General features: G+C 42.3%; 3 protein-coding genes and 3 non-coding genes across 26 annotated transcripts in view; 3 read left to right on the top strand and 3 right to left on the bottom strand.

Moving 5' to 3' along the window:
* TRIM66 (tripartite motif containing 66) overlaps positions 1–2,584 on the bottom strand; it is a 125,699-nt gene extending 123,115 nt beyond the window's left edge. Inside the window, exon 1 of the mRNA XM_056802145.1 lies at positions 1,817–2,584. The gene's annotated coding sequence lies outside the window, so the exon portion shown is untranslated. The remainder of the gene's footprint in view (positions 1–1,816) is intronic.
* Positions 2,585–6,727: 4,143 nt separating this feature from the next.
* Positions 6,728–9,065, top strand: RPL27A (ribosomal protein L27a). Its single transcript, XM_001379160.5, has 5 exons — positions 6,728–6,855; positions 7,140–7,203; positions 7,291–7,366; positions 8,232–8,406; positions 8,901–9,065. The coding sequence occupies exons 1-5, from the start codon at positions 6,853–6,855 to the stop codon at positions 9,027–9,029; spliced, it is 447 nt and encodes a 148-aa protein (XP_001379197.2). The 5' UTR covers positions 6,728–6,852; the 3' UTR covers positions 9,030–9,065.
* On the top strand, positions 7,685–7,815 carry LOC130455279 (small nucleolar RNA SNORA3/SNORA45 family). The gene has a single exon (XR_008913198.1). It is a non-coding gene; the product is annotated as a small nucleolar RNA SNORA3/SNORA45 family (small nucleolar RNA).
* LOC130455277 (small nucleolar RNA SNORA3/SNORA45 family) lies at positions 8,631–8,762 on the top strand. Its single transcript, XR_008913196.1, has one exon. It is a non-coding gene; the product is annotated as a small nucleolar RNA SNORA3/SNORA45 family (small nucleolar RNA).
* A 10,977-nt stretch (positions 9,066–20,042) lies between the features above and the next one.
* On the bottom strand, positions 20,043–20,105 carry MIR12368 (microRNA mir-12368). Its single transcript, NR_162934.1, has one exon. It is a non-coding gene; the product is annotated as a microRNA mir-12368 (primary transcript).
* Positions 20,106–20,662: 557 nt separating this feature from the next.
* DENND2B (DENN domain containing 2B) overlaps positions 20,663–21,881 on the bottom strand; it is a 277,741-nt gene continuing 276,522 nt past the window's right edge. For all 21 annotated transcript variants that reach the window (XM_056802123.1, XM_056802119.1, XM_056802121.1 and 18 more), the window contains one exon: positions 20,663–21,504. In XM_056802123.1, coding sequence (XP_056658101.1) covers positions 21,470–21,504 — 35 coding nt within the window. In that variant the 3' untranslated portion in view covers positions 20,663–21,469. The remainder of the gene's footprint in view (positions 21,505–21,881) is intronic.

Here is a 21,881-nt window from a genome sequence, read left to right as displayed (position 1 = left end):
TACTGATCCTTTCTACCAGAAGACCAGACCCTCTTATCTCATTTCCCTAAAAGGCTTCCTAGAACAGTTTTATTGTACTGTTCTGTCTTTCTGCATTTCCTCACTCCACTTAAAAAAAAAAAAGACAACTAAACTAAACTAAAAGCTTCATAAAGCAAGAAGGAAAAAATGTCAGGAACCTCTGCCAGTAGGTCAGATGATTTTTTAATATATACTGAGGAAAACTCCATATGGATACAGTCTTTGAGAGCTTCTCCAAATGCTGTTTCATCAAGATTTACTGAATCAAGGACCAAATTTCTGCATCTATCCCAAATTGCACTGCTTAGAAAAGTTCCTACAGTCTGGCTTGGAACAAGAAGCCCACTGCTGCCCCCTTGAAAAATAAAGGTGATATAACTTTTCCAAATCACTGAAAGCTGCAGAGCAAGAAAAACAAGCAGAAGACAACCTTTGGACTTGAAAGAATTTGATAGCTCAAATTTGAATGCAACTCTACAGAAGCCAATTTAATAATCTGTTGGATTTGATATTTATTAAGTGTCTGCTACATAGAAAGCACTTGTGGTGGGAAAATAGAAAGAATGCCACATTTACCACAATTCCCTTCAAAATTCTGAAACACAAGAATGAGAAATTTCAGGATGGGAAATATAATTTTCCCCTTGATAATCTCTTTGTTTTGTTTGAAAACAACAACAGCTTTGTTGAAAGATTTTTAAAAAGCACAATTATACGTAGTGAGCTATTCTCCCAATCCATACTAGCATTGGCCATACTATTCTCCCAATCCATACTAGCATTCCAAAAAGGAAGGCCCTTGAGTGTCTCAAATTTTAGGAGTAACCCTGAGAGATAAAAGGTTTTGTTTTTTTTTCTAATGCTAAGCTTGAGTGCCTGTATGATGTATTTATTATTCTAGTATCACTTACCAGTAAGTATATTTCAATATTTTTAAAAGTTAATATCAATGAGCTATTATAAAAGATATAATAATATAATATTACTCCAGTATCACTTGCCAGTAAGTATATTCCAATATTTTTTAAACTTAGTATCAATGAGCTGTTACTAAAAAGATATGATAATATAATAATATTACTCCAATATCACTTGCCAGTAAGTATATTCCAATATTTTTTTAAACTTAGTATCAATGAGCTGTTACTAAAAAGATATGATAATATAATAATATTACTCCAATATCACTTGCCAGTAAGTATATTCCAATATTTTTTTAAACTTAGTATCAATGAGCTGTTACTAAAAAGACATGATAATATAATAATATTACTCCAATATCACTTGCCAGTAAGTATATTCCAATATTTTTTAAACTTAGTATCAATGAGCTGTTACTAAAAAGATATGATAATATAATAATATTACTCCAATATCACTTGCCAGTAAGTATATTCCAATATTTTTTTAAACTTAGTATCAATGAGCTGTTACTAAAAAGACATGATAATATAATAATATTACTCCAATATCACTTGCCAGTAAGTATATTCCAATATTTTTTTAAACTTAGTATCAATGAGCTGTTACTAAAAAGACATGATAATATAATAATATTACTCCAATATCACTTGCCAGTAAGTATATTCCAATATTTTTTTAAGTTAGTTAGTATCAATGAACTGTTACTAAAAAGATATAATAAGAAAACATCACTCGTGAATGAGGCCCTCTCTCCCTTCTACACCTCAGTCCCTGGAGAGAGTGGGCTCAAGCTTAAAATGACAGTTAATGACATTCTTACTAATACTGAGTTCACTTCGGAGTGTGGCCCAGGCAATGGACCAGTCACTACCTTGGTAATATGATGTAGCTGCTGGGCCAATCCACTTCAGGCTGAGGTGAGCAGGTCACTCTTCAAAAATAGCTCTTCCTCGGTCTCAACTCCCATCATAGTCGGCTATGTACTCCAGTTCCTGGCCCTCTGGTAGAACCTTTGGAGAACCATAAGGCCATGGACTGGTTCATTTTGTCTCCAAAAATCATTCATCTAAGAAAAGGAAAGAATGGAAGTCAACAGAGGCAGAGGAAGAATAGCACCATGCCCTTGTGGTGACCAGGTAAGAGAAGGCTCTTGGGCCTCTCTAGCAGCCATCAAGCACTCTAGCACAGTTCATAGTTCTCACTCAAAAGCCTCCAAGGAGAGATAAGTGGTGGAGTTCCTCCATTGGAAGTTCAGCACCAAGTGAAGGGCCTTTTCGTCACCATTTCACCACATAGAAAATAGACAGGAAACACTCAAAAACACGGGCCCCTCCCTTTCATGTCATCACACATTTCCAGAAGCAGATTCACCAAATCTCCTGTGTGGATTGGCCTATGATTGCTCCTGAAGCTCTGACTGCTATCAGCATTTCTAGTTATCTTATTTAGCTCCCACCTAAACAAAGAGCTAGTGTTGCTGCTAGTGATCACCTAAAATATCTTTCAGTGAAAAACTATTCACTAAACATCTGTTTACTATGGGCAGAAGATTGTGGGTCTATAAAGAAGTATAAGACTGTCTCAATACTAATAATTCTAGAATCTTTTGGTTTGATTGGAAAGAAGAAATAGGGGGCAGCTGGGTCCCTCAGTGGATTGAGAACCAGGCCTAGAGATGAGAGGTCCTGGGTTCAAATCTGACCTCAGATACCTCCCAGCTGTGTGTCCCTGGGCAAGTCACTTAACGCCCATTACCTAGACCTTACTGCTCTTCTGCCTTGCAACCAATACAAAGTATTGACTCCAAGATGGAAGGTAAGGGTTTAAAAAAAAAAAGGAAAGAAGAAACAGGCACAGGAAAAGTTAAACCAGAGCAAAGACAAGAGGTATCACAAAGCATATAAGTATAAAAAAACAAGGGAATAACTGATATAAAACCAGAAGGGAAGAAAGAGTACTATGGATTAGAGTGGTCAAGAAAGACTTCCAGGAAAAGGTAGTATGTAAGTTAGGTCATGAAGAACAGAGATATTGGATAAATGGAGAAGACACAGGGGAATATTCTAAGCCGGAAAATGAATTTAAGCAAAGATTAAAAAAAAACAGAACAAATAAGTATGGCTTATAATCTAATATTCTAGTGCTCTGCTTTCCTCATAAGAATTAAACAAAGCAATGGAAAAGAAAATGCTTTCAAAAAAGATATAGGTGACTTTGCGGATTGAGAGCCAGGTCAAAGATGGGAGGTCCTGGGTTCAAATATGATCTCAGACACTTCCTAGCTGGGTAACCCTTGAGAAGTCACTTAACCCCCATTGCCTAGCCCTTACCAACCACTCTTCTGCCTTGGAACCAATACACAGAATTGATTCTAAGGCTGAAGGTAAGACTTAAAAAAAATTTAAGATAAAAATATAAAAATGAAAAGGATTATTAACCACATAAAAGAGCCTAAGAAAGACTTGGATTAAGGTTTCATTTAGGGTCAGTCACACTAGTTTGATGACCCTAGGAAACTCTCTTTTCACCTCCCAGGATCTTAGGCAGCTCTCTAATTGGAAAGCAATTGCAGATGCACATTAATAGAGGAAATTTCTTTACTAGGTGCTCCCTACACCAAAAAAAATAAGATTTATTTCAAAAGAAAAATCCACTACAAGTAAATCTGACCTCAGTTTCCTTATCTGTAAAATAGGGATAATATATATATGCCCAATCTGCCTCCAAGAATTATTATGAGGAAAGCACTTTGTGAACTTTAAAGTCCTAAAGAAATATAATTGTTGTTTATGTGTTCTAAGAATATTGACTTTTGAAGGCTAGTCATGTTGCTGGATGTCAGTTTGTCATCCATTTACCAAATGGAAAGGATGATTTCTTGTGGGATATTAATAAAACTATTTACAATAAATGTATATAATTGTGTAATGTCAATCTGTTTTAGTGGTACAATTGTCAAGAGAAGCATCAATGTTTGGTCCTTAAATTTGCTCATAATAAGCGTTTCTTTGGAAGTTCCAAATGGGTTCTAATTTTTCTAACAAGAAGTGACCTTTTTGGTCATAAAGCTGAACACACATTGTTCTGAGCTATTACTGGATGCAGTCAGAGACTTTAAGACTCCCTCTGAGCTCAGATGCTATCTGGAATCTTGGGGAAATTCATTTTTTTGAACTTATCCATAAAACAGAGATAATGTAGGCCTGGCCTTACAAACTTAAGAATACCTTTCCCATTTTAAATTTGACAGTTAGGTATGGCAATGGATAGAGTGCCAAATTTGACCTCATTAACTAGCTGTGTGACATTTTTGGCAAGTCAGTTAGCCCTATTTGCTTCAATTTCCTCATCTTTAAAATGAGGTGGAAAAGAAAATTGCAAAACTATTCCAGTGTCTTTACCAAGAAAACTGCAAATGGGGTTATGAAGAGTTGGATACACCCGAAACAATAACAAAAATCTGTCATTTATAAGATGAGGGTAGTATTTTGTGCTTTCTAACTCACAAGTTTAGGAGGGAAGAGCTTTGTAAATCTTAATAATTAGGGATATACCACAAGATTTCCTCCCTCGATAAAATATCGGCTCCTTGACAGCAGGTGTTTCATTCTCTTTGTTTTTGAAACTTTAGAAAAGTTTCCTAGAGATAGCTTAAGTAATTTGCTCAGGATTACACAACCAGGTTATTAGAGGCAGCACTTGAATCCAAGCTGTTCTGTTTTCAAAGACAGTCTTCTGTCCACTCTAACACTGGGAAGCTAATAAATACTTGTTGATCTGAGTTCAAGCCCTGGATCATTGTCCAAATCATTCAAACTATTTGTTTATTTCCTCTGTAAAATGTGGATAATACATTACTACCAGATTATCCCGAGAAAAGGGACTTATAACCTTTAATGGGCTCCCTAAAAGTATTTTTCATAGTGAGGCATTACTATGAAGTACATTTTAAGTGCTGGTGTTGTTCAAAGCAGTCAATCTCGGTAAGAAGTACATACTTAATCCAGTGATGATCCATATCTGAATTCTCCTTTGAAAAGGCTTCTGAAGCAGTAGCATCTCTCACCTACCCCTAAATCATTACTCTTTATTTTTAACCAAAAGTAGTTTATTCTATTTGCTCTTTACCTTATTCACTACCTATGCCCAGAATGACTTTTTTCTTTCTAAAAACTAAGCATGGGGGCAGCTGGGTGGTTCAGTGGATTGAGAGCCAGGCCTAGAGATGGAAGGTCCTAGGTTCAAATCTGACTTAAACACTTACTTTCTAGCTGTGTGACCCAGGGCAAGTCACTTAACCCCCATTGCCTAGTCCTTACTACTTTCTGCCTTGGAACCAATACATAGTATGATTCTAAGACAGAAGGTAAGGGTTTAAAAAATAAATAAAAATAAAAACTAAACACATTCTTATGAGGAACATCTGGAACCATTGATAATATTCTGTAATGGTGTAAACTGACAGTAGGGTTGAGTGACACAGTGAAAGGCACATTTCATTTGTGAGTCAGAAGACATAGGTTCAAATTCCAGTTCTACTTGCTCTTTGGTAGCACTGGGTCTGGAGTTTAAATCTGGCCTCACACAGTATGATCCTGGGCAAATTATTTAGCCTCTGTTTACCTCATCTATAAAATGGAAATAACAGCACCTACCTCCCATGGTTGTTATGTGCAGAGTCTAACTTGTAGTAATATAAATGGCAGCTAATATTGCTTCTACAGTACTTGCATGACAGTGAGTCAATTAACCTCTCATGAACTCTGTTAATCAACAGGAAAATGGGAAAGTTAGACTAGGTGACCTTGAAGGTCCCTTCAATATCTGAACCTATAGCTCTCTAGTCCTCCCAACAGGACCACTCGGAAGGGACAGTATTCAGGTAAGTGTTGGCTTAAAAAATAAAATAATCGTGCACCCCTGATCTCTCCACACTAGATGTCTTACACTAAAACAAAGTGACTTATGTAGGATATTAGTAATCGTTAATACCATGATAGCACTTTATTTGCAAAGCACTTTTCCTTGTAAGACGCATTTGAGCCTTAAGAGCCTGTAGTATCATTACTTCCCATTTTAAAAATATGGGAATTATGGCTAGTCCGTGTCCAAGCTGACACAGCACTATCAGGGTGGTCCTATGCAGATCCTCCCTGACTCCAAAGACTTGCATTCTCTATGTTACAGCTTTAGACTGCTCGGGAGGGCAGCGGGGTCTCTTTCACGTAGGCATCTCAGGCCCATAGACTTCAAGCTGGGAAGGACCTTGGATCGAGTTCCCCCGTTTTAGAGTAGGACTCCCGTGGCCCAGAATGCTCAGCGATTTGTCCAGTCAGAACGGGTTGGAGCACTACGATAGGGTACATTCGCCTTCGGAAGCTCCGCTTCAGCTCGGAGAGTTGAGGCCAGCTGGGTAGGGTAGGAGGGGGCCATAGATGAGGCGGGTCAGTTCAAAGTGCCTTTATTAAGCGCCTCGGGCAGGGGAACATAAACCTAGTAGAGCCGCAGCTCCACAGGAATGGCCCTTCCAGATCTGGATCACCAAGAAGCAGGAATTGCCAAGCCTGCCAGACCCTTTCCCCGGCAGAGACGACCTCAGAGACCTGTCCGAGCGTGGCCGCAAAGGCAGGGTTTCCAGGGTCCAAAAAATAGAGGTCTCCTCCCTCAGCTCCGCCTGCCGAGTGCCGGCGAAAATAGAAGAGACTTTAGTAAGGCAACCATAGCCCAGCAGTAAGCTTAAACTGACGACCCGCCCCCCCCTCAGGGCACATGCGCACCAACTCCTCTCCCTTCGTCCCGCCCTTCCTTGGGAGAGGAAGTGACGTATAGTCTAACTTCCCCTCCTCTTTGCTCTTCTCGCGACACTTGCAGCTCAGCTTCCTTTTCTTTTTTGCTGCGGCTTGCGAGATGGTAGGTGTCTGTGGTGGGGTCTCTTGTCCCTGGATGGACTGGCCCAGACCGCCTGGGTCAGCTCGCGGGTGGAGGGGGATAGGCCGAATCTCTTTTTCCTTCTCTTACCTCCCCCTTCCCTATCCTCCCTTCGCCGGGTCCCTGTGGTAGGGACAGTGAGCAGCCACGCGGCCCCGGGGGGGGGGGGTGGAAGAACGCGTCTGCGCCCAGGGCACGTGGGGTCTGCCGGTGTCGTGGCCCGCGCTGGCTTCCGTGATCCGACGCCCTGACTTTTCCCTCCGCAGCCTTCCCGACTGAGGAAGACGCGGAAGCTCCGCGGGCACGTCAGTCATGGCCACGGACGCATCGGTGAGTGACGGCCTGTGGGGAGGGCCACGCGGCGGAAGGTGGGGCCCAAGCTGGGCTGCGGTCGGTAACTCGGATCTCTTCCTCCAGGCAAGCACCGCAAGCACCCCGGAGGTCGCGGTAATGCAGGAGGGCTGCACCATCACCGAATTAACTTCGACAAATAGTAAGGGTTTGTCCTGGCCGGCTCAGGCCTGACCCTCCGACCGTAGTCTCGGGGCTGCTGAAATGTAGAGTCCCAAAGCTAGCAGCTAACACAATTTAATTGACTTCACCTACGAGCTTATTCTTCACTTTGAGACAAACATTTATAGGATGTCTGCCGTGTGTTCGGGGGTGGGAGAGAGCCCCAAACTGCTAACGGGGATTAATACCTAGTGTTTATTGATGAATGAATTAGGCTTAGGCCAGAGTAGTGGACCTTAAGCAAGCCTGTACGATCTATAAAGGAATATATTGCCAAGACCAAGTAGATTTGCTGAAAACCGAGACTTAGAGTCACATCTAGGCATTGCCTGTTGTCGTGGTGTGCTAAAGTCCTCGAAAAGTAACAGCTAACTCTATTCACTGGCTGGTCATCTTGTGATCCACTCAGTCACCGGGTTAGGAATAAAACAAATTTAAATGCTCTGCAGAGGGCTTGCTTAAGGTGAGGAATGTTCAGTAACTTGCCCAGGGTCACACAGTAAATGTCTGGGGCTGGATTTCCAGGCTCCAGGCCCCTCTCCAGATGCTACCTTCCTCTGGAGTAAATGAAAACTTGTCGCTGAGGAAATGCCGTTTACTCTTGTAGGCTAAAAATAACTGACTTTGAGATAATCGTTTCCCATTTACTAGTTTAGATTTTCCCCATCTTTAAAAGGGCATTGAATTCCAGACTTTTAAGACCTTTTTGACCCTTTTTTATGGGTAAAGTACATATTTTTAATTCTGTCAAGTAAAATTAGTCCATCCTTTTGGTCAGACCTTGGCAATTAGGAAAGGGCAACTGACTTTAGGCCTGACACTAAATGATGGGTTTTTTCCCCCAGTCACCCAGGTTACTTTGGGAAAGTGGGAATGAGGCATTACCACTTGAAGAAGAACCAAAGCTACTGCCCAACTGTCAACCTTGATAAGCTGTGGACACTGGTCAGTGAGCAGACCAGGATTAATGCTGCCAAAAGCAAGGAGGGGCTTGCCCCAATCATTGATGTTGTGCGCTCTGTAAGTAAACAGAACTAAACTTACTCCATCTTAACCATCCCAACTGTCTCCTCAGGATTTCAGTTTTTAAGCTTGAGTACATTTAAGGCATTCTGTAATGCTTTAAACATAGTTAAACTTAAAAAGGGGGCCTTTGAAGCAGAAAAGAAACACTATTCTTTAGCCTCTTCATATATAATCTGCTGACCATATTTGTTTGTAACAATTTCTTCATCTTCTGCAAACCCGAGACTAGAGTCACATCCTGACAATGACTGTTGTTTTGGTGTGCTAGAGTCTTCGGAGAAAATCTTCTGACCTTTATTCACTGGCCTTGGCATCTGGTGCCACAGTCAGTCACCGGGTCAGTTACATTGTATTTGCTTTACTTGAAAGACTAATGTGTGGCAAAAAAATGGTTCTGTTTTTGGGTATCAGTAAATCTTATTTTGATTGTAAATGCGCTGTACAGTGTAATGGTTCTTATTTAAGCTTTTCCCATTTCAACTTTCTAGGGTTACTACAAAGTCCTAGGAAAGGGGAAACTCCCCAAGCAGCCAGTCATCGTGAAGGCAAAATTCTTCAGCAGAAGAGCAGAGGAAAAAATCAAGGGTGTTGGTGGAGCCTGTGTCCTTGTGGCATAAAAATCCAATGTTAACCAATAAAATGTCGTTATTAAACAGTGGGGTTTAATGTATATGGTTTAAGAAATTGTTAAAACATTTCCGTGGTTCTGGTTTTTCACTGACAGTTAAAAAATGACTACAACTATTTGCATACTAGTGGGTGCTCTCTTAAATTTCTAATTAGTTTTATGTACACTATGAATGTGGATGTTTTAATCAGTTTTCATCTACTTTCTGTTACTGAGTGAAATAAAACAGGTGAGACTTGGGATTTAATCACTAAAACCCAGGTTTGTTTTCTTTAAAACAATTTTATCTCTTGTTTTGGATCTGCAGTATTTGAATCCACATCGGCTATTTACTGAGCATTGCATTTGGCTTATTTTTAAAGAAAGTTCCTGGTTGCATCAGTTGAGTACATTCAATTTCCTTGTATGCAAGAATATTAAGCCTTCTGTTTTATGTCAGGCACTAAGTATACAAACAAGCAAAGGTAAGTCTCTTCCTCAAGCTCATGTTCTAATGGAGAAAAAGAGCAAAAGTATATGCCAAATGCATCTTGGGTAAATCTCAAGGCAACCTTGGAAGAGATGGGAGAGGGGCAGTGCCATAGAGCAGGTAGAACAGCAAGTACAATTGTGGGTTTAGACCCTGAGTAAGTTGAGGATGTGATGTGTAGGAAAATGTTAAAAGTAGGCAAAGCTATAAGTTTTCATTTAATGCCATAGTCTGTAATTCTGGAGATGAGAAACCACTGGAGTTGGGAAGATGATGGTCAGATGATCTAGAATGTAGATCTTGGCAGGGAGACCCAATTAGGAAGCTAATAGTGGGCCAGAGGTGTTGAGGGCCTTGATTAAGTTGCTGATTGTGAATATATCAAGTCCAAAGGAGCAAAAGATAACATGTTGGCAAAACTGGAAAAATTGTATTCTCAATAGTAATAGGGGAATTAAGTGAATTTTTTTGGAGTTGCTGAGGTATCTGCTTTGAAATGTAGAAACTGGAGTTAAGGAGAAGCTATACACCTGGGAATTAGCTATGTAAGGAATTGTCAGTGGGTGGCACCTAAACTTTAAAAGTTTGTGAATTGTTAGAATAAAACTTAATTTCACAACTAGACAAGTGACTTGGGCAACATTGGTGTGGATTTGAACTTGGGTCTTCCTGCTTTCAGATCTAGTATGATTTTGTGCCATCTTGATACAGTACAGATAATTGGAACCCAAGGGGTTCAGGATTATATTAGTCAGTGTCGTCAAATGTAGAGATGATTCAGAAGCTAGATTGTAGAGGGTTTGAAAGGCAAGTTACCAGTTCTTATTAGTTGATATTTAGGTGGCTTGATTAAGGTACACAGCACAAGTTAATAAAATGATCTAGTGACTTTTTAAGGCTAAGGAAGAATTATAGACATAAGGGGTGGGGGAAGAAGGTACTGGTAGATAAGATTGAGAAGGCATGAAAATATAGGGGTTCCAGCCAAGGAAGAGGGCAGTTGGATTGGAATAAAGGAATTTGAATTGGTCAGTGAAATGATACAAGAGAAAGTAGGTAAATGGCCTCATTTTTGCTCTTATCAACTGAGAAGGTAGGGGGGAGAGTAGTCCTGTTGAGAGAACTCGGGAAAAACTTGAAACATCTCTCTTAACTGAATAGCCAAAGCTTTCGCCTACTTCCACTAGTCATACAAAATAATATAAAAGGATTTCAAGTCCTTTCTACATTTATCAGGCATTTATGCAATGCCAAGTACTATGCAAAATGATGGGGAAATAAGACCACACAGTCCATCCCCTCAAGATGCTCTAATTCTAGTGGGGAATACATGCATTATTGGGCACATACAAAATATGTGTAGAGCAGGTTAAGGGAGAAGGAAAGGAATTGGCAGTGGGGAACAGATTATTAGCGACTTTATTTCACCTGGCAGCTAATTTTATCTGAATCTGGGAAAAGGTAGCCAATGGTATTCAAATAAGACAGTTATAATTTTGGGGGGAAGCCATTGGATATAATTAGGGGTCAGTGGTGACTGCTGAGATCACTTGATAATGCTATAAGCTAACTTGTAGGAGATTGAACAAGAATGGGTAGTGAGAAAGTGGGAGCACTGGGTAAAGACAACTTCCATGTATCTGGCAGTGAAATTAAGTAGAGCCAGGATTAGGACATTTTCCATGTAGCAGCTCCAGGGTCTTTACCCCATCATGCCACTTCTGCCTTTGAAAAGGAACAGGGAGATCATGTCCTCCCTATTGGGCCAACTATGTCTTCCCTTGTTAGGCATGCAATGTCAAAACCTTTCCCACCAACAGAGAAAAGGATAGTCAAGAATATAATGAAGAATTAAGAGCAAACCCTGCCTAATACTGATAAAAGTATTCAGTCAGTGAGGATAGTGTATAAAAAGGAATGGAGAAGTTGAGAACTTCATTGGTGAGAACCTACACTAATATGTTCTATTAACAGTTCTCAAACTTTTATCCCAAGAGCCCTTAAATTGTTCAGCATTTTTCAGTCATGTCTAACTCTTGATGACTCCATTTGGATTTTGTTTTATTGGCAAAGATCCTGAAGTGGTTTGCCATTTCCTTCTCTAGCCCATTTTACAGAAAATTGAGGCAAACAGGATTGTTTTGCTTCAGGTCACACAGTAAAGGTTTGAGGCCAGGTTTGGACCTGGAAAAAATATTTTAAGATTCCAAACCACCTAACTGCCTGGGAAATTGTTGAGAATCTTCTGAGAAATTTTTGTTCATATGGATTATGTCTATTGACATTTACCTTGCTAGAAATGGTAATATTTTAGTATTATAAAACTGAAAGAGTGTTCTCCGGCCCCACACCTGAGATTTGCTCTCTTCAGAGCATTCAAAGTTGAGTCCAGGATGGTGGATTTCTCAACTTACATGACCAGTAAGCCCTATATGATGTTTCTTACTTAAAAGGGGGTGGGGTGGGGTGGTGGAAACTACTCCACAATAGAGAAAGGAATGGAACTGAATAAGCTTTGCAAAGAGTTACAGTAAGGCTTTCAAAGCAATGGCAGACAGGAAAAAAGTAACTTATCTACAAGTCAAAGTACCAGTTACTTTGTGGGTGTTAAACTAACAATAGTTGTTTAAAGAGCAGGGAAGATATTTGCAACCTCGAGTCAAGACTTGTCTCCAAAACCTGAGCAATTTCTAAAAAGCTTGGGAAAAAATGCCCTCTCAAGTTTTTATAAATTTATTTTGAAAATTCACTTGAACTTTTTATTTGGGCTAATGGGAAATGCAAGAAAGTACCTTGATTTTACCCCATGTGTACTTCCTCTGTGGACATAACAGCAAGCATTCAAGCAAGCCAGGATTCAAGTTCTTATTGATAAGCAAGTGTTTAGCTGGACCCAGTGACTTCACCAGCCAGTGGGGGCAGATTACTCATACCACTGCAAGCTTACAGTTTCTGTGCTGATATCATACGTTTTTGCTGTGGGTATTTCTCATAGAGCAAAAAGCTGTTAACCTGGGACCCAGGAACTTAAAATAAGTTTTGGTGTCGATTCTGATTGAATTGGTTTGCTTATTGTGTGGGTTTTGTTATGATTTTATATGGTGGGATTTTCAGGTGATCCCCCTAAACACGTGAAGCAGACATCTGGGGCTGGAAGGGCCTGTGGTCATTCATTCCAACGCCCTCACTTTACCCTGTGGGGTAGTCGAGACTGAGAAATGCTCAAGTTAACATGAAGGGGTCTACTAGCACTTCCCCAACCGAGCTCCCCGTTCCACCCATTTGACGAATGAGAACAGTTAGGTGGGGCAGGAGTGGACGAGATTCTTGACGCTGGTCTTCCAGGAGTTGGGGTTGGGGCCATGGCGAAATGCCCCCTCGCCTCCAGCGGAACTTGTATGGAGTAGCGAGCGCCCTAGCGGAGTAGCCGCGCCCCATCATCCCCCAGAATACGTGCACGAAGTTCTCGCGAGAAGAGCAGAGCCACTTCCGGTAGGCCAGTTCTGACAATAGGCTATCGTGCCTTTCTCGGAGCAAACATGGGTGCTGCCTCCCAGGGCGGAAACGGAAGTGGCGTTGGGTGGGCGGACGGGCCTCTCTGCCCATCCTTCCGTTCCCCGGCCCAACTCGGTAGTTTGCCTGGGGCTCCCGGATCCTCCATTTGGGGCGTGGGTGGGGATGGATGATGCATCCTCTTAAAGGAGCCGATCGGTTCTCTGGGCTACAGCCATATACAGTTCCCTGAAGAGTAGACGCCGACTTAGCCCCTCTCAGTAGAGCATTACGCGGAAATCTAACCTCCCCTTTGTAGTCATTGTAGCCACGCCCCTGGCACTCTCGTGGCCCCCGACTTTCTGGGGAGACTAGGGTGGGGCAGCTGGGAGGCTTGATGTTAGCTGGGAAGACTTGGGTGCTACTCATTTCCACCAGCCCAATGGTTCGGAGCAAATGGCTGCCAGCCTCAATTTCTTCATCTGTAAAATAGGGAGAATAAGAGTCCCTACCTCCCTGGACTGTTATAAGGCTAAAGTAAGATATCTAATGGGCCTTGCAAACCGCAAACAAATGTTGGGTTTTTTTAATTGCTTTACCCCCCCAAGTGTTCCCTCCAGCAGTGGCACGTGTCTGCCTGAAAGCAGGCCTGTTGAAATAAATGTGCCAGGATCAGTGTCAAGGGCTGGGAATACAAAAAATAGAAGCAAAAAAAAAAAAACCCTGCCCTCAAGGAATTTACAATCTAATGTATAGGATACTCTTCACCCTCCACTCCCTTGACCAGGCATTTTTGCCTGCTGTCCCCCATGCCTAGTATTTTCTCTCTTTTCATAACCCTCTTTCCTGGATTTCCCTTCAAGACCCCACATTCTTCCAATAGCCTTTCCCAGTCCCCCTTAATGCCAGGACCTCCCTTCTGTTATTAATTTAGCACTGTGCCTGAGTGGGCATACATAGGTGCTTAATAAATGTTTTCTGGATCACACTTTCTCCAATTAAACCTGTTTAGTGTGCCGTAGAGGCACAACACCTGGCACACTGTTAGCACGTGTATGCTTCTTGACTTAAACAAGCCTCCTCCCTTTTACAAATGGGGCCAAAGGTTGAAAAGATGCCCCCTGCCAATCCTAACTTAAACAACAGTTGCTATTCAGAAAGCACTTCATAAGCTTCAAGGTGCCTTTCTCACAATAATCCCGTGAGCTAATTAAGATTTCAATTTACAGAGTTGGAAACAGGCCCAGAGAAGGCCATGCAAGGATAGTCAGGGCTGAGACCTGAACCCCTGACTCCAAACACTGGATATTCCACAGCTGCCTTCAAGTCACTTAAGCCTGAATTCTGGCTCCTTTGCTACTGCCTATAAACATGCCCCATATCTCCCCTGAAAAACCCTTTCTTGATCCTTCCACCCTTTGTAGCTCAACTCCTAGAAAAGGCCATTTGTAACAAGTATCTCTATTTTTCTCTCCCCCATCACTCTTCTTAACCCCTTACAATCTGGCTTCCAACATCATCATTTCGCCAAAACAGCTTTCTCTAGTTACATTGATCCCTTAGCTGCCAATCTAATGGGCTTTTCTCAGTCCTCATTCTCCTTGACTTCTCTGCATCCTTTGACACTTAATCACTCTTTCCTCCTCCATACTCTATTCTCTCTAGGTTTTCGGGACACCACTTTCTCCTGGTTCTCCTCCAACTCATCTGACTCCTTGCTATATCCTCCTCCAAATCACTCCCTATAGTCATGGGGATCCCACAGGGTTCTGTCCTGGGCTCTCCTCTCTTCTATACTACTTCACTTGGTGATCTTACCAGCTCCCACAGATTTAATTATCATGTACACTGACAATCCTCAAGTCTACCAATCCTGCCCTATTCTCTTTGCTGACCTCCAATCTTGCATCTTCAACTGCCTTTCAGACATCCTGATAAGGATGCCCAGTAAATATCTTTAGACTCAACACACCCCAAACTGAACTTGTCTTTCTCTCTAAGCCCTTCCCTTTTCTTGTTCCCTAGAAACATCATCCTCCAAGTCCAGGATCCCAACCTAGCAATCATCTTAGATTCCACACTGAGAGTCCCCTATATCCAAGCTGTTGCCAAGGCCCTGTAGATTTTTTTTCTGTAACATCTCTCCAATATGTCCCCATCACTCCTCTGATACTGATATTGCCATCCTGGTCCAGGCCCTCATCACCTCATTCAATAGCCTACAGGTGGGTTTGCCTGCCTCAAGTTTCTCCCCATTCTCAATCTATCCTCCATTCAGCCATTAAAATGATTTTCCTCAAGCAAAGTTTCTCTCTCTCTCTCCCTCTCTCCCTCTCTCCCTCTCCCTCTCTCTCTCCCTCCCTCTCTCTCTCTAATCTAGTCCCCCATGCCTGGAATATTCTCCCCCCCCCCCTCAGCCTACTGACCTCCCAGGCTTCTTTTAAGTCCCAAGTAAAATCCTTTTTACTTTTTTTTACTTTACTTTTATTGAAAGGCTTCCCCGGCCCCTCTTAATTCCAATGCCTTCTCTCTGTTAGTAACTTAGCATTTATCATCTACATAGCTAGCTTTGTATATATATTTGTTTGCATATTGTCTTTTCCATTCCACTGTGAGCTCCTTGAGGGTCAGGACTGTCTTTTACCTCTTTTTATGTCTCCAGGGCTTATCATAGTGCCTGCCACAGAGTGGGCATTTTTAATAAATATTGATTAATTGGTTGAAAGACACAGACTAGAATTTCTCAGCCTGTTATTCCCTTTGTATTTAATTGATTATTTATTGAAGAGGTAGTAGCAAGGTTTTAGAAGGGAAATGTTGATCAGTCTGCCTAAAAGCATAGTTTGAAACTTGGCAGAATTAACACTGTCTAGCTGAAAATAGGCTGTTGAGAATTTCTGTGCCTAAATTAAGTCAAATTAGCATTCAATAAGGTGTGCTGGTATAAAAATGGAGATTTTGAACCCTAGACTTCAATCCCCAGAAGTCCTTGGTATTTCCCAGAATTCCCTATAATCTCACCTGAGTCCCCAGATTGGAGAGATCACAATTGGTATTTAACTGGCAGTAACGTCTCCCACACTCTCTTCTCTGCCGTTGCAATGATATAGGTAGTGGTAAGCTTGGGGAGTCTGAATTGGCTAATCAGCCATGGGCACGTGGGTTTTTATTTTGTATCCTTGATTTCTAATAATCCTTAATAAATCTCATAAAATATAAATATTTTAATTATTAGAAATATAATTTTAAATTTAACACTGGGAAATGGACACAAAAGCAAAAATCACCTGCTTTCAAGGAGCTCACATTCTTAGTTTTCTAGGCTACATCCAGCATTAGCACAACTGGGGACTGACTATAACAGGGCAACAAGATGAGCAAAATATTCTCATCTCTAGAATTCAATGAGTTGAGTTGAAAGTGGCCTTAGAATACTTCTAGTACAACTCTTTTATTTTAAGATGTGAGAAAAATGAGATCCAAAGAAGGAGGGACATGCTTAGGGTTGTAGAGTATTACAGAGCTGAGATCTGGACAATTATTCACTGGGTAACAAGACATTTGGCCACTGTTTATCAGAAAAGTGGAATAATCTCTGTCTGGTCTACTTTAGAGAGAACTAAGAAGATCAAAAGAACTGAAAGCACTTTGTAAAGAGAGCCCTCTATGAATATTAGGTGATGATTGCTTCATTCAGGGGGAAATTATGCCCAGATGGCCCTCTCAAATGTCTAGCCTGAATTCTGAATTGGGATATGGAGGAATTATCTATTGAAATCATCCCAGGTTTGAAGTAGAAATTGATTCAGCTTTGATCTCAGCAACTCCCTTGATTGGAGGGCTCAGACTTTTCCAGATAAACTTCATTTATCATTAATTGCTCTGCTGGGCTTTGAGTTGACCAACTGTTCCCTCTGGTGCCCTGTTCCCCCTCTCCCTTCCTCCTCCTCTTCCTTTTGTGTATTGCTTATTTAATTGGATTGTAAGCTCCTTGAAGGCAGGGATTCTTTTTCTTATTTGTATACCAAGTGCTTAGCACAGATGTCTTCACACAGTAGGCATTTAATAAATGTTTACTACCATTATTATGAATCTAAAGGTCATAATCCCCTCCCCTCTTTCCAAATGACAGCCCATGCATGTTGTATATTCATAATAACATAATTTACCCATTAGGCTATATAAAGACACAAGGCAACATTTTATCTTTTTGGAAACTTTTTTAAAAAAGACATACAAACACCCCCCCACCCCCCAAAGGGCAGAGAACACTACTGTGATTGCAGGGGAGATGGATGCTTGTGATCCAGGACCAGGTACTACAAATTACCATTCACACCATTGGGTCAGAAATGTGGAATGTTAATGTGACTACAACTAGAGGGAGACACAAGTATACATGAACATCCTGGGTTTTGTAAGAAGCTGACAGGTTGGATTACCACATGTCTGGTTCTCCAAGGAGTTGCCCCTGTCCAGCATGTGTTATGGATTTTAGAGTGATTCTATGAGGCTTGGGATCTCTCTGTCCGGCCATTACATCAAATTTCAAGAAATAAGGTTTAGCAGAAACAAAAGAATTTGCCCTTATTTCTGCTATCATTCCCACTGAAGGCCAGACCTTCACTGACACACTGAAGAAATCTTCCTAGTCTTCTTCATCCTCTTAAAAACCAAGGACAAGCCACTGCTACCCAAGAGGCTGAAGTTGGTGGATCACTTGAGCTAGAGAGTTAATCTTTGATCTAGGCTAAGCCATCTGGATGCCCATACTAAGTTAGGGATTAATATGGTGGGCCTCTAGGAGCAGAAGGGACACATGGTGGGGTGAATCCAGCCCAGAAATGAAGAGGTCTATGCAGATTGAAGTAGGACCTGCCATGAGAATCCTCTATATTTCTAGTCTAGGCGAGAGGAGACCCAGGCTTTAAAAAATTTTCTTTTAAATGAAACAAACACAAAATGCTAAGTGTTGTGACAAGGAAATCACTTTAAAAGACTGATATATATTAATTTAAGGTCGCCAAGGAATTCAGCTATGTAATTCCTAAATGAAAACTCAAATCAGCAGTCAACCTTTTATAGAGTTTAATTACAAACAGGAGGAAGAAAGGAATTAGAGATAGAGAGAGAGAGGGAGAGAGAAAGGGGAGAGAAGGGAATAGGGCTTAAATACCCCCTCTGTTTAGGCTGGGCCAAAAGGCCCAAGCCCTTAGATAGCTGGGGCAAAGAAAGGAGATCAGTCCCTATTACTCACGTGACCAAAATGGAGAAACAGTCTCCGGGGCCTCCACCTCCAGCTTCCTTCAGAGCAAGCTTCTCAGAGCACACTCCAACCACTCAGACAAACTCCTCAACCACCACCCTGAGTCTTCAGACCCCTCTATCTTTAAGGAAACCATCCAAGTTCCCTCCCCTCAGTTCTCACATCTACCAATCACTGTCTATCATTTTCCCTGTGCCAATGGTGGCTCTAGCTTAACCCAGGACCTCCCAGAGGTCTGTGGCTTTGCACATGTCTGTTGAAGGTCATATTCTCAAATAATTAAATCTTTGATCCTTTGCTACAGCCCTTCCTAAATCCTGTTACCCTGAGTAGGGTAGAGATTGGAATAATTAAATTTTGATCTAGGCTGCAGCCCTTCCTAAATCCTGTTAGGACTGAGTAGGGTGGAAATTTTATTTTCCAAGACCTGATTTTGTCATTCCAAGTATCTCTATTGTATCAATTCTAAAATCAATCATGACTCAAAGAAATTCCTGTTCTGTGCTTAAGCATAGGTCAAAGCCCTTTCCATTGTTCAGCAAAAGGTTTCTGTCCTAAAGTAATCTTAAGAAGGGAGGAGGAGGAACCTCCCATGCCAATGGGGTTCACATTCCAATAGACTATCACTAAGAAATTTTCCAAGTATGAAATTTCCCAATGGTGAAATTTCCAACATTTATAAGTCTAAGAAATTTTGAGGTTTACAGTGTCTTCCCAGAGATCAGAAGCAGCATGGGCCTACACTGGAACAGGAACATGGAAACAAGTCAAGTGAGTCACTTTCAGCTCATCTGTCAGGAGGCAATAGGTGTTTTCCCAGTCTAGGTGGTATGATGGGGTAGAGGAGGGGAGAAGGGAAGAAAAGGAACAGGAAAAGGTGGATGATGGACAGTTTGCTTCACTGTCACAAGAGCAGTACCTGAGAGGTTCTGGCCTAATTTAATTTCACTATTATAACTGGAATACAAAGTCCACTCTCTTCCCTTCTTACTCTTGAAAATGGCAGGATTCATCAGGATCTTCAAATTTGTTCCGCTGGGTTTTCCAATCTCTAATTTCTTAGCCCCAGCCATAACCATTTCTTCTGCTTAAAGGCATGACTAAAGGGCCCTGGGAAGATGATGAGCCTGGATAAGGAAGGAGCTAGGGTGGATGCAGAGCCCCAAAAGACTTACCTGGTATTACCCCACTGTCCCCACCACCACTACGTGGTACCTGTTCATCTCTGCCACCCTTAGGAAGAGGACAATTCTGTGGGGGAAACTTTCTCAGCACCAATAAAGCAAATGTACCTGAACCTCGAATTTATTAAAACATTAGGATCGAGGCATCTAGGTCCCACAGTGGCTAGAGTCAGGAGAACCTGGTTTCAAATCTGATCTCAGTCACTTCTTAGCTGTGTGACCCTGAGCAAATCACTTAACCCTAATTGGCTAGCCCTTACTCCTCTTTTGTTTGTTTGTTTGTTTGTTTTTTTAACAAATAAGTAAAAGACATTAGGATGACTAGTCTCTCACACAATTCAGGGCCTGCTCTGTGACTAGGTCCTGAGATCACTCTTTAATATGCTCCTTCATTTTTTTAAGACTTCAGATACCCTTTCTCTCAAAGCCCTATTTGTAGAGACATCGGAGTATGAAAGGAAGGCCAGGCTGGGCTCAAAGTGGGAATCTCTTCCATTTCCCATCACCACAAATTAAACACTCAGCTCTGGCAGGCATGTCAGCCTTCCTCACTGCCCCATTCTTCTTGGTGGTGAATGCTCTGATTGATCATGTAGGGGGACTCTTTCCTGAGAGAAAATGTCTTCATCTTCCCCGCAGAAAAACTCTCCCCTTTTCTCTATGAGGCAGGTAGCACCTCCAAACCACGGGTAGGTTGGAGATTGCGCAGGCCTCAAGGCACTAAAGTTATGGACTGAAAGGAGTAAGACTCTGAGATGTCCAACAATAAAAATGGCGGGCTATTTAAAGACTGTCCCAGGACCCACCTCTGAGGGATGCTTCAAGGGGATTCCTACATATCATGGGAGGTTGGACTAGATGACTTCCAAGATCCTTTGATTCTAAATGAGAAAATCTTCAATGAAAAGGGGCTCGAGAGATCACCTCTTTTTATGTCACTGCAGCTCTGCCATCCCCAAATAGACTATTTCCTTCTTACAGACCTCTAGGTAAAGGGGCCATTGAAGCATGCCAAGGGCTTCCTGTCTGTTCTTCATGGGGAAGCTTTGTATAAAAGCCCTCCGTTTAAAAAGCTCTGCGTAAATGGCTGAACCATTACTGGGAAGCTGGATTTTGTTTGTGTGCTGGTATTTATTTCCTTGGGTGATACCAAAGCCCCAGCCCCTCCTAGTGCATCAGGGAAGTCAAGGAACAACACGCAAAGCCTTAGACCCAGACAACTGTACACCATTTATTGGGAACACCCGTACACTGGGAGAATGGACACGCTGTACCAAATTGCCACTGCCGCTGGTGGGAGGGCAGGGCAAACAGGGGCCAGTTGGTGTCCTGCAGTCCTAATGTGGAGGGGTCGGGGCTCCCAGGGGCTCACTCACTGCTCATCATCACTTGGGATGGAGGAGAGCTGGGGACATGGATGTGAGTGTGTAGGAGCCAAGTACCTTGCTGCAAATGTGGCCTGGTTGGCCTTGTTGTTTCCAAATGAAATAGAAAGAAAACTAGAGAAAAATAGAAACTCTGTAAGATAAAAACCAGTCCTTTTGCACCAATGAAATGACTTCCCTGCCCTCCAAGGCCCAAGACTGGGAACAGGGGCCTCAGGCATCCAAGTCCCTCTGCCACAGGTCTGGGCCAGGGGGCAGACTCCTCTGAGGGAAAGGTCAGTGGTTTGGCTGAGACAGTCAGTTGCACATAAGTGGCCAATCGCTGGCACCAAGCAAAACTCGATCCATGCTATGGCATGGTCCTCCCGGGAATATACAAATACTTAACACCGTTCTCCTTGCTCATTACAAAACCAGTTCCGAAAGCTTGCAGCAGATTATTTACAAACACGCATCCTGGGACATCCTGGACATGGATGGGGCTTGGCAGCTGTGGTCAGCGGGTGGGGGGACGAGGCAGGAACTCTGTGCCCGCAGCGGGGAAGGGAGACCCCACTTTTGCTGCCCTGGCTCTGTGGGCGCGGGGCTCTCTGCACAATCTGACAAATAGCCTCTCGGTGGCCGTGAAGAGGTCTAATTCTTCTTGTGAAGGAACTTCATTTTGTTGCCTGTGGTCCAAAGAGAGAGGAGAATCTCGCGATGCCCAGAGGAATATGTCCACTTCCCCTTTCTGTTAACTACTTTCTTCCTTGCTGACTGCTTCTATACCTCTCTCAGGCCAGGAGGGGGGGACTAAGTGACAGATACCACAGACCCATCCTCCAAACTAATGGGGGGCAAGAGACCCCGGGTTCTTGTCCCACTTCTGTCACTGAGTAGCCAGATGAGCTTTGGGCAAGGCCCTTTCTCTGTTACTTTGAGGGCCTTTCTAGCAGTGCCATTCTAGGACTCAATTATTCTGCTGGGTAAATCAACCCCACGTTTCCCTAAAGAGGATGGAGGCAAATTGGAAAGGACCCAAACATTTGAATCAGGCCTTACTCGT

This window comes from Monodelphis domestica, chromosome 6, assembly GCF_027887165.1.
Source record: "Monodelphis domestica isolate mMonDom1 chromosome 6, mMonDom1.pri, whole genome shotgun sequence".
Lineage (NCBI taxonomy): Eukaryota > Metazoa > Chordata > Mammalia > Didelphimorphia > Didelphidae > Monodelphis > Monodelphis domestica.
Note: the sequence above shows the minus strand (reverse complement) of the source record. Positions and strands in the feature narration are given on the sequence as shown.